The 13,076-nt window shown below is 42.8% G+C and overlaps 1 protein-coding gene across 2 annotated transcripts in view; it reads right to left on the bottom strand.

Annotated features, from left to right (window-relative positions):
- The window catches only part of Dcp2 (decapping mRNA 2), a 56,190-nt gene that overhangs the window by 36,148 nt on the left and 6,966 nt on the right, over positions 1-13,076 (bottom strand). For both annotated transcript variants that reach the window (XM_021214532.2, XM_029547056.1), the window contains exons 2-4: positions 4,729-4,880; positions 903-1,030; positions 253-351 (exon numbers count right to left, since the gene is read on the bottom strand). In XM_021214532.2, coding sequence (XP_021070191.1) covers positions 253-351; positions 903-1,030; positions 4,729-4,880 — 379 coding nt within the window. The remainder of the gene's footprint in view (positions 1-252; positions 352-902; positions 1,031-4,728; positions 4,881-13,076) is intronic.

Genomic DNA, 13,076 nt, shown 5'->3' with positions numbered 1-13,076 from the left:
ATCTGTGCATGCTTAGTACCACTGGAGGGCAGCAGAGGGCAGCAGAAGCAGGAAGTCAAACCCAGGTCCTCAGAAAGAGCAAACGGTGATCTTAACCATCTCTCCAGCCCAAAGGCTGTCTCTTAAGTTAAACTATGTATTCAACTTCTGAAAAACAGCTAAACTTCCTCCAGAGTCCAACAGGGTAGGTATGTGTGGACTTAGAAGACTGAAAGCTGGCAGCCAAAGTTAACTGCCAGGGCAGGCACTCACCTCTCTAGCTGCACAGTCATGAGGTGCTTCTTCTTTATTTACTTTTCCTTTTGGAAATCCCCAGCCTGACTTTGCCAGGTACCCCTGAACCAGCAGTACCTGTGAATAAGCAGAAATTCAGAACCAGAAAGCAAATGGACCTACTTGTCCACACTCTTTTCCCCAATCAAAGGCTTTTTTCCCTGTATTTATGGTAATTATTTACCAATAAACTGTGTACAGCATCTTCCCTAAATATCATCCAAGAATACAAATATACTGTGGAGAAACATACTTTGTATATTTAACACATATTGTTTCAACAATGAAATAACAGATCTTTACATTAAGACATAACAAGTATAAAATTTTAAGATATAGAATGCATTGGTACCCAGGGGAGAACCCTGGCCCTTCTCAGAGATGGAAGGGGGAGAGGGGCCTGTGAGGGAGGGACACTGGAAGGAGGAGGAGCTGCCATCGGGATGTAAAGTGAATAAATAAATAAATAAATAAATGAAGGGGGAGAAGATACAGGATGTAGACAAAGCATCCAAACTTTAGTTTTTGAACAATAGGAATCTAAGGGCATTTAGAACATTACATAAAAAATTTGTCAACAGGATAAGTCGGTCGCCACTGCACTAGAAATCTTGTTACAGTACACTCACGTTCTCCAGTGTCTCATCGAGAATAATTGCACCGTAAGTTGGGACTCCCATTTTATATTCCTTCCATTCATCCAAAATTTTTTCCACATCTTCACCTTGTGGCAGCAGAAATGGACAGTGACTGAAAAGTATGAATAATGTTAAGGAAACTACCATTTACCTTAACACAGCCTAAGAAGTGACAATCGTGGAGCGACACTCAGTGTCTGAGAGCATTAGCTGCCCTCTGCAGAGCTAGAGACCAGCTCCCAGTGCCCACAGGTGTGTCTCACAGCTGTGTAGCTCCAGCCACAAGGGGTCTGATCCCCTCCTCTGGCCTGCATAGACACCCATACACACAAACACTGACACAGAAATAAAAAAACAAACAAACAATCTCTACAAAATTATATGTAGAAACAGACCCATTGAAATCAACTCAAGCCTGCTGCTTATTTAGGTTCCCCCAAGCATACTCATTTTCCTTTGAGCATATAACATTGACTTTTTTATTTAACCTAGACACAAAGCAAGCTACATGTCTGAAAGATCATCAGTGCTAGGCTCCCTCGAGATATCAGATCCACAGGAGACAGCCTCGGGGAGGTGCGTACATTCTACCAAGAGGAAGGAGCCACTGGGCACATAAAGAGTTAACGTGCTAGAGCCTGAGGTAGCAGGTGAGGGATACCCTACACACTCAAGTTCTTTGCCACATACACACGTATTCATTTCTAACCGTTGACATTAAAGGTGGGTCTGGCTTCTGAAGCTTCTGAAGGAAAACTTGGGTGTCAGTTTCACAAGAAATAAAGTATGCAGCTAAGAAACGGAACAGAACCAACTCATAAACAAACACGTCTTCGGATGCCCCACACTGTTAAGGGCCCCGTCAACGGGAAACAGAGGAAGCTGCCGTGGGGAGAACCATTACCTTCTGACAGCTTCTCAACCTGAGGGCCTTTGCAATAGTCCTCAGGTCCTTACAAACTTGCTCATTCTGTTTTTACTCTGAGGTTAACTCTGCAAGCATGCGACACGAATGTATTCCAACTGTGTAAGATGACAGCGCATGAATACTATTAGTCGATTTTAGCCCATGGTGAGACTAACACTAGTTTAGTGTCTGCAGGTAATAACAGCAGAAGCCAAATACATAAATGATATTTTAGAGTAAAATGGTAAGAAAAGGGAAGATTCTACAGAAACTCAGTACTACCACTAACAATGACAAGAGGTGTGGACGAAATGAAGTCATATTTAATTCATCTCATAAGTATAACTTTATGAGCTCTATTACAGATTTTAAGGTTTAGTTTTATGGTTGAGTAAGAAGTAAAAAAGACCCTCTACGAATCCAAAGAGGTCAATCATCTGACATCATAACTGAAAGGCGAACACATAGCCAATCACCATGATTCCATAACTCCAGATATGTTAGCCATACCATGAACAACTGTGCGGTTCCTCAGAGACCAAGATACTAAAATCACTTCTCGATAAAAGTTTGATTCTATACAGTCAATAAAATTCTGTTGTAAATTCCAATGAAAAACAAAAACATAACATTCTTTCCCCTTCTCTGTAAGTTGACTCACTGTCCTGATAAAGAATTTAACAAAAAAAAAAAAAAAACCCAACACAAAGAAAACAAACGAAACATTCCCAAGAAAACCTACATACAGCTTCTTTTTCAAACAAGCCCCACACCCCCACAGTTCAGCTGAGTTACTTGTTAGCATCATATTCTTTTCCACTTACTCTAAAACATCTTTTTTCACTTTGTGAAGTTTTTCTTCCAAAATGGTTTTTAAAGTAGACTAACTTCCAATCCTTAACACTTATTGGTTCTTCCCTAGATAGTGGATCTATCCTAACAATTACCATGTACAAGAAGCCTGATTTCTAAACTTACTCTTTGATTAGGCAACATTCACTGATTTACTAAATAAAGACGGGAACTGTGAGGCCAAGAAATTTAATATCTTCACCAGCCAAGTTAGGGGTGGATCTCAGGGCCTGGGACTGAATCTGGAATGGTTCTTTTCTGTTCTCTTGACTAGGGCACTCCACAAACCTGAATTGTGAGAGCATTTTCCTTTGTCTCTCAGGAGCCCAAATGTTAAGCCTACCTTGTTCACTACAAAATGCCTGGCACACAGTAACAATTTAGTTATTTACTGAAGCTGAGTTCTTTCTCAATAAAGGTTCCTTTTCCATATAACAAGAGTAAAGAGAAAAACTGCATCAAGGTTTTGGTTTAAAACTCACATGTACTTACACAAATTTAGTCAGAAACCTAAGAATACACAGCCGTTGGAAAAACTGTATGTAAGTCTGTCTATACAAGATGACCAAAACAAAAGATTTCCACAGCTAGCTTATGACTCCTAACAGCAAGGTCTGTACAGAACCAGCCACCAATCCTTTATCAAAAAGCAGTCTTCAGTCTGATCCTCTTTCCCTTGGACTCTTCATCAACTTCTACACATCTATTCAATCAAGTGTCCTGCATCTTGACTGCTTTCTGGACCCTATAACCATGGCTCAGAACCCTACTCCTGTCTTAAGGACCAGTGCTTGTCTACTGCTCAAGTCACCAACCAAACACATCTTGGGTACCATTTTCACATGATGAACAATTGGCTCTGTTCAAACGCTGGCCATGGATGTGGGAAGAAACAAGGAACTTAGTAGTTTGGTATTTTGGGTCATTTGTACCTGCTCTAAGGCACTGCTCTAACACATTGAACTTGTGAGGACAAATTCATTCAACACACAGTGAATGGCTAAGAACAGTGATCTACTGATTAGTTAAATCACGCTAGTCATGATTTAAGAGCCCCTACACCACCACAGGCTCTTCCATGCACTTCCAATATGGCCCTAGAAGAATCCCCTGCTTGGCACAAACTAGTTTTATTTTTGAACTCTACAGAACTTTCCAACTCCACATGTCTACCCATTCCTTGCTTTTGTCTATTCAGAAAACTGTATCTCCCTTTAAAATGCTTTGTTTAAGTCTTTCTATCTTACTTCTAAATTCTAAGAACATTCACTTCAACAACTCTTTTTTTTTTCCCGCTATATAGACAGTTTTATACAACTATTACATTAAAACAAACTGTCAGCTGGGTGGTAGTGGCACACGCCTTTAACCTCAGCACTTGGGAGGCAGAGGCAGGTGGATTTCTGAGTTCGAGGCCAGCCTGGTCTACAAAGTGAGTTTCAGGACAGCCAGGGCTATACAGAAAAACCCTGTCTCGAAAAAACCAACCAACCAAACAAACAAAAAACAAATTGTCTATTTTTGTATTTCTGTTTACTTTTGAGACAGGGCATTCCTATGTAGCCCTGGCTGTCCTTCTGGAACTCAGAGATCCACCTGCCTCTGTCACAAGCGCTGAAATTAACTGAATGAGCCACTACATACGACTAAGCTATACCATATAGAGGAAGAAAGGCTTCTTCAATCTGATCACATGTTAATGACATACTAAGAGTGGAGCAAAAATCAGAACTGTCCTCAAAATAGCCTAGTTCTTTCACTCCTCATCACTATACACTTCAGTGCTATGAAAAATTAGAGCACAATGAAACTGCCTCACCTGTCTCTTTCATTACGTGTTATCCAGAAGTTACAGACACTCAAAGAAAAACAAAAAGGGGAGTTTGTGCGAAAGTATTTTATTAGAAACAATGAAAGATGGGTAGGGGAGCAGGGGCGGGGGTGGGGTGTAGGGAATTTTTGGGATAGCATTTGAAATGTAAATAAAGTAAATAATAAGAAATAAATTTAAAAAAAAAGAAACAATAAAAGACAATCATTATAGCAACAAAAGGATATCAGCTTTGGCAAAGTCTCTTATCCCGCACTGAGGTAATCCTGGTGTGTTCTGCATGTAGAAATCCAAGTAAAACCAATGGGCAAGTTCAATCTGGAAGCACACTCGGATTGCATTGTCTCTTTCTTCACTAGGAATATGCAAAATAAATCGGCTGCCAAAAACAAAAATGTCCAGAAATTACAATTACAAACTATTACAGTTTAACATATTTACTTCCTTACCCCACCCACCAAATAGGACAGGAGAGCAGGAACAGTGTTGTGGATTTGGTTTAATCACTTACATTATGTTAATTGGGTTCCCAAAATTACATGGGAATTTGTATATCTGCATATAAAGATGCCAAGGGTCCCTGTCCCCGGTTGGCTTCGTTCAATAACTAAAGTTGCAGTTGACCAATGACTAGGCAGGGAGACAGAAATGGGACTTTTAGAATTCCTGGGCAAGAAACTCAGGGGGTGAAAGGGTGGAGTGGTGAGGAAAAAGGATTGCCATGCCAAGAAAGGATAAGATCCAGGCTTGAAAACAGCAGAAGAGAAATCGTACCAATCATGTAAGAGCCGGGAAGAGTAGCACGCCCCCCACTTAGTCTAAAGTAGCAAAGATGGAATAGAGATTTTAGTAAGTAATAACTCGGGCGTATCAGAGGGGGGCGCTAGCAACCCTGAAGTCTGGAAATGGCCCAGTCACTGAGCTGATTAAGGCGTATTAAAGAGAAGGGTGAGTGTGTGTGTCCTTCACTGGGAAAATATTGGGGCAGTAGAGGGGATGCTACTGAGAGCAGCCGCCACCAGGGACACTAGAGCGGAGTAACCGAATTCTGATTGCATCAGATGAGAGTAGCCCAGGGAAGAGTGTTGAGGACTGGGTGTGGCAGTGCAGTGCCTGTACTCCCACCACTAGGGAGATGAGGCAGCAGGGTTGCGGGTATAAAACTGGCTCAAAACAGAGGACTTGTAGAGAATTGTTTGAAGAACTGTATAACTACTGTTCCCAAATGCAGAAATTAACTTGAGAGCTTCCTAGCAAATTAAAGCAAGTGAGGAAACTACTGGGATTTCTTCTGAAATCCAAGAATACGCAAGTATCATTATAATCCAGCAAAAGTGCCTAGCATCCATGTAGTCCCCAGATATGAACAACACAAGAGACAATGTGGGAGGAAGAAATAGGTGCCATGGTTTCTCTTCAACACACTAGATTTCCCAAGGAGCGTAGCCACAGAGCTTTGACCCACACTGACTTCCAAATACTTCCTAAAACCCAAAATTGACTGTATTAAACTCACCAGAAAGGAGGAAAAAGTCTTTGTGTTATGTGCTTTCTACACAGGAGCACACAGTAGCTATATATAGAGGTGATGACAACGAGAGCTGTCTGTCTTCAGTGAGGCACACGGTTAGAACACACAAATCTGAGCGTGAGTGCCCTCAGGTGTGAAACATTCACTAATTGCTTCTTTCTCAGTTGAGCATTTTAGGAACTCCTTCCTTCAAGCATTAGAAGCAAATTCAACTAAATAAAGTAAATGCTCTGGCCTTTTGGGTCATTTTTATTAAAGAGAGGTACCACTCAACTAATTAGTCATATTGCTTATTCATTTGCTACAAATGCCATGTAATTTTTATTTCTGTTCTCAAATTTCAAATCAAATTGAAAGAAAACATTATAAAATTTTAACATAAGTGTCACATCCAAATAAACCAACAACAGCACGAACATAAGAGAGATAGATCAATATGAAGAGATAATGATTGGTAGAGCTGCAAGAGTTTCTTTCCGTGTAAGGAGACCTTGTTCTTAGGCCCCGTGAAGTGTGCCTGTTTATACTATCCACCTTCACACCTCTGCTGGTCTACTTGAGTCGCATCCCCAGGGACTCAGAAACACCATCTTCACCATGCCGGTGCACTAGACTTCTCTGAACATGTTTATGCTCTCTCAACTCATGAAATATCCAAACTCGTTGTATACCAATGACGGTATACAATATACTGACAGTTGTAATTTACCTGTTCTGATCCCTGCCTAAGACACAGCCATGGAACCTGGACAGAATACATGGAATAACTTATTTTAGATGACTCTTCTGAAAAGTAAATACATGTGGAAGGAGAAAGCTTGGAAAAGATCAAGATGAAAACAAAGTCACACGTCTGCATGCCTCAGTATACCCTGCTGCAATTGGGGATGTGGGTGGGCAAGCTCCAGAAGTCTCTTCTGAGGTCACAGAGTCAGACAGACAGGATAAGTTCCTTCCAAAGCTCAGCTCATAGAACTGCCCGGGATTGCACAAGTAGGGGAGGAAATTCCAGGGAAATGGGCCCATAAAATAGTGTGTGAGCACTGAGGTTTATCCTGCACATGCTCAGATTCGACTTGGAGCAGCCAGTTATAATCTTTGAGTGAACTGAGAAAAATCGCTGGCCAAACCCCAAACTAGCCACTAGGTGGCACAGGGAAAAGAGCACTGTAGAAACTAGACCTGGTTCTAGTCACCTTCCTGTCTAACTGAAACAAACTGCTGTCTCTTTTCTAGGTTTGGGCCTAGAACAGCTTCCACAACACAAGAGGAATCAACTCATTACATCCGTTCTAGCCCGGCCACTTCCTTCTTCCCATTCTCTCAACAAAACACTGCCTGCTTTGCAGCATTGCTTCTGTTTTATTTTTGAGGCAGGGTCTCACCATGTAGCCCAGGTTGGCCTGTGGTTTGCTTTGTGGATCAATCTGACCTCAAACTCAAGAGCTCCACCTCCCTGCCTCTGCCTGCAGAGTGCTGGGATTAAAGGTGTGTGCCATCACCTCTGGCGCATAAACTGTTGATCTCTCAAAGCAGGGAGTTCTAGCAAGAGGGGCCGGCGGCCTTGCACACGGCCACAGTAGGGTGTTCAGCATCAGCACCATTTCCACACTCTGAGTATACTACCTGCCAAGCTGCTACAACGAAACCATCTCCAGATACTGACAAATGTCCCTTAAACTTGTGTGTGCATGCACGTGTGATACTCCCAGTAGAGACTGTCTGCATAAGATGTGCTAAAATACAGGCTATAGGATACCACTGTTTGCAGCTGAACTTCTGTAAGTCCCCAACTAAGCACCCTGAACACACGAAATGGAAGCACCAAACCTATATCACACTGTTTTCTGAACTTCCTAGAAACCAGGAGACAGTAGAGCCAAACTGTCAAAGGCTAGTTTCAGTGATAAGGAAATGAGGAAATATTGAAGCCACTCCTTATATGTAAACTAATATACATTAACTAGTTAGTCTTCTAGAACTTTCACCTCAATGCTGCCAGGCAAGAGCAGCTTTAAAACAGAAAGGTCACTCCTTCATTCTTCCCTCAGCCCCCATCCCCCCTTGCCTATGAACCTACTTCTCACCTAGTTTATGCTCCTTGACACTAACTAAAGCCACATAAAAGACCTTCAAAAGACTGTTCCCTTCTGACAGATCACCATGCTGTCTTTACACTATAGTCAGAAAATACAATTTAGAACCTCACCAAGGTAGCCTGTGGTTGCTTCCTGTACTGTCTTTTCTCTCAGATAATTGCAATCATCGTCCTTGTCTCAGTCTCTCCAATCAGTTCCTGTCACAGCTTCAGTGGTTGGAGGGCTAAAAACAGACACAGCCTTGGGCCTGAGGACATCCCCCTATGGGTCACCACTCAAGAGTTGGGGCCTTGACTATATCACAGAAAAAAACTTCATGACTAGCCAGAGTAAAGCAAAGTTAGTGAATTAATCAGAAGTAATGGATAGTATATCCTTTAGATATAAGTACAGAGAGTAGGGTTAGTATATATAATATGGAACACACAGTATATACTTTAGATTTAAGTACAGAAGAGACTTCAATTGACTCAAGAAGAGGAACAGAATACAGGGTTCTCAAGAGTCCCATTGTATGAGAGTTAACAAGCATTCACCCTTCAGACCAGAGCAGAAAAAATTAAGTGTATTGCACACAGCCAGGGCAAAGGAGGCACAGGCAGTAACAAAAGAACGACCCTTGTGAGACAATGGGACTTGTGCACTGTTTTAGACCTACCTTCCCTTGGTTAGGGTAACCACAATAGTTAACTCTCATTAGCTATCTAGAATCTAAAATTACCATGGAGACAAAGCTCTGAACACACATGTGATGTTGGTTCTATTTAGGTTAAGTGGGGAGCTCCATCCTAGACTGAATATAAACAAGAGAAAGCAAGATGAGTACCAGCATTTAGCACCGTGCTTTTGGGCTGCAGGTGCAACATGGCCAGCCTCATGCTGCCCTACTATGTTGGGCTGGACCTTCACACACCTGCACACTTTGAGGCAGAATCAATCCTTCCTTTTGTCATAGCAATGAGAAAACTAATTTTGTGACTCACTGTGCAATCAGCAGTCATCACTGCTCTTGTAATTGCTATCTTTCAGAGGCTTGAGAACAAGGTACCTTTCAGGGCCCTTGTAGAAAGGTTTACCAAGACAGGATACTTGGAGGACAAAGTCACTTTGCCTTCTTCTGGGAACATCACTTTCAACACGTGACAAATTCGCACACACACACTGGCCATAATTTGGGATTTACAACCAAGCTTCCATGGCCTTACCACAGCTCTTGGCTGTGAGAGGAAAACCACGGGCTTTACTAGGTTAGATTCTCGTGCACCAACCCATCTCCTCTCTGCTCGCTCTGTACTGTGGTGGTGGTGTTTGTATCTTGATGCTAACTCTGCTTGCTAAAGAGTGGCTGCTCTGATGAGAAGTGGATCACATACTCAGGTTGATTTCACATGAACCTTCTCGCCATTTTAACTGGTTAAATAAAGGCTGGAGCCTGTGATTGGGCACTGGAAGGGAAAGGTGGGGCTGAAGGTTTTAGAGAGCGAGGAGGAGGAAGAGAGGGCAATGAGGAGACAGAGAAAACAGAGGAAGACAGGAAGAGAAGGTAGAAGGAAGACAGAGCAGAACCACGTGGCCTGGAGGAGCTGCAAGTAGCAAGGGATCTCATAGCTGGGGAATAGAACTGTGTAGTGGTAAATCTGCCCAGTCGAGGTGTGCAGCTTATAAATATTATAACTGAGTTGTGTGTTCTTTACTCGGGCTTATTGGGGTTAGAAATTTACTGCAACACTGTACAACAGCTGCATGTCTGGTTTCAACTATCAATGTGACAACCCAGAACCAACCACCTGGGAAAAAAGCCTCAACTGATGAAATCAAGCTGGCCTGTAAACATGTCTGCGGGAGAATGCCTTGATTGTTAACTAGCCCAGCCCACCACAAGTGACAATATTCCCTAGGCTGGGCCCTGAACTAGGTAAGAGTGAAGAAAGCAAACTGAGAAGAAGCAAGCAAGGCTGTGTTTATTCTCTTGGCTCTTGATGGTTGATGCGATAAATTGGCTGATTGAGTTCTTGTCTCAACTTCCCCAAAATGATGGACTATAACTGCATTGTGAGCAAAATAAACCTTTCTTCCCACTTGATGGTTTACTCACAGCAACAAATTCACATTAGAGCGTCAACAATGACCTCTCCTTAGCATGCAAAGCCCTGCTCACTCCCACCGCTCCATCTACTCCACTGCTATGCTCTTTCCAACGGCTCCTCCTTACCCAGATACAACCTCATGTTTGCTCAGAAACTTCATGCAGAGAATTTAGCAAATAACTAAAAGCCATCCCCTATCCCTCAGAGAACATCCTTTCCATTTATAAGGTGGCTGGCTAATGGGAATCTTGTCACCGTCTGAGTACACGCCCTCTTTCCAATGTCTGACCTGTCCCCAGTACACTCTGAACTAGGTCTGTTTAGCCAGGATGCTTCCTTTCCCCTGGTGCTTCATTAGAGACACTGAAGGGTTCAGTGGCTTCTGACCTAGTCTGGCAAGATCATCATCATAACCACGTTACACATAGCAAAAGTCCTGAGCTGAAGAGCCTTGCACCTCCTTTGCTGTATCTGATGTGAGGACCATTAATCAAATGAAGCTAGTAATATAGGAAAATTGGAGTAATGAGTCACTAAGAGATTATCAGAGAATGAAAATTGCAGTTATCACAACTGTTAACTACCACAGACTGTGGAAGTCAACACAGGAAGCTCCTGAGACTAACGCTCTTTGGTATTTTAGGTTGGCTGAAACCATGCTGACATCTGGACCAAGTAGGAGGCCAAACTACGCTGGCTGTACATCTTACATGCCAAGGCTCTCTGGATACCTGACAAAGCTTCATGCATTAGACCAGGGCCTGACTTCTCTTTTCACTTGATTAGACATGGCTTCCAAAGGCTGAAATGACTTTGAAACTTTGAGAGTCAGAAAGGCCAAACTGGGAGGCACACAGAGTTAAGCAGCTAGCTCACTGGACAACAGAAGCAACTCCACATTTCCTGCCATTCTCGCCTGGCCTAGCCACCAGGTAAGATAACTAACAGCTTCAGATGAAGGACCCTCTTCTGCCACTGCTGCACTCAGGCAGGGCATTCAGCCAGGGATACTCAAAGCTGCTGAGGTCTAAGTTTTCCCTGGAGCCATGTTCAACTGGCAAAGTGGAAAACCATGGGAATTGAGACTGTCCCTCTCTTCCTCATTGTAGAAGGCCAGCTTCCATCCAAGGACCTTATGCTACACTGCAGTTAAACCAGAGAAAGGACAAAAAGCCTCTAACTTGGTTCCTGGAGTATGTGGAACCCAATTTGGGAAGAGTTCTTCCTCCTTTTGAAGACTGAAGGGATCCTGAGGCTACATAGACTCTTGTGTATTCTGAGTCATAAGTAGCCCTAAGTATGGGACCACAGTTACATCCCTTATGGGCACAGAAGTGAGTTTCCCGCTCTGACCACCTTCTGGTCTCCAGTATCTTTACTGGTACTGATGCCAAGTCTTCTCACTTAACTGTATGGAAAACAACCACGGTTTCACGTCATGCTTTCTGAGCCTAACCCACGTTTCTCCTAGGTAGAAACATCATGTCTAAAGTTCCAGTTCACTTAAGCCTTGAGACTCCAGAGTTCTCTCCATATAGTTTTCATTTTATTAGACATGGTCCTCAAAGGCTGAAATAACTGGGAAACTTTGAGAGTTGTATGATTAAAGACCCTTACCATAGTCTCTAATAGAGATTCTACCTCATCCAAACAAATTCCCTCCCACGTCAGGGATATGGCCATTCCTACACACTCAGTAATAGCCACCCCCACTACAACTGCCCTAACTCTTGAAGGCTCCAAGGTCATTTAGTGTGCGAAGTACAGGAAAGCTTATAACACCTTGTCAATAAATTCCTGGCTCCTGGACCACTGCACCCATATAATGCTCCTCATAAACACTTCTATTTCTACAGTAAAACCAGACAGCCCCCACAGAACAGTCCGAGGGCCACAAATGTGACTGTGCTCCTAATCTATACCACAGTTCTCAATTCTTACTCCCTCTTCCAGACAATGCCCTCCAGACTGTGACCTAAAGAAAGTATTCATTTGTATTCCCAGACTAAGTTCTTGGCTTCCTCCAAATCTCAGGATCTCTTCATGCTCAGATTGCTTGGCAGCATACTAGAGCTTTAGCTTTAGGAACGGCCCCCACCTTTAGGAAAAGATCTGACTGTCCTCCCAAAGATGAGCAATCCATCTGTAGCCCTGACATACCCACATGAGAGCAAAACAGTGTCTGATTCTTCAAAAACGGGCCTTCTGTAACTATAAGGTTTCTCAACAGGCTCCAATCTTCTCTGTAAGAGGTGCAGCTTCCAGGAATTAGACTACTCTCGCACACAAGGAACCTTTCTAGTACCACAAGGATCTCATTTTAACTAGGGGGACCTCATTCACAAAACCATTAAAGACCTTTTTAGGTCTGGCACAATTTTCAAGAATTCGGCAATGTTCAGTTCAGACTAATGGATAGACTCCGCTATGAGACCTAGAGGAGATCAGAGAAGGAGCCATTAGATATAATCTCTGAAATGATGTGGACTCACCCCAACACTGGCTCTTTATATTCTTACTAAACCCTTTCTTCTATGTACAGAGTTAAAGAAGTGGTGGCAAGAATTTTAACTCAGTGCTGTGAATTTGGGGGCCCAAGAATCCAGTTGTTTTTCAAGTTATTTACATCTGGGGGCATGGGAGAATCGCCCTGCCTTGGTTCAAATAACTGTTGCTCTTGGTGGAAAGCCTCTAAGCCCTGGACAGAGAATGATGGTTTCCATGTTATCACTGAAGACCCTGAAGTTAAGCTTTCCGTTCCTATCGGCCCTGCACTAGGTCTCAGGTAACAGAGCAGACAAGTTCCAGACTCTTTCATGTAGAGCAGATTACAAAACTCTGCTAAACTTTAAACTCTG

The sequence above is a fragment of the Mus pahari genome, chromosome 15 (genome assembly GCF_900095145.1).
Source record: "Mus pahari chromosome 15, PAHARI_EIJ_v1.1, whole genome shotgun sequence".
NCBI classification, from domain to species: domain Eukaryota; kingdom Metazoa; phylum Chordata; class Mammalia; order Rodentia; family Muridae; genus Mus; species Mus pahari.
Note: the sequence above shows the minus strand (reverse complement) of the source record. Positions and strands in the feature narration are given on the sequence as shown.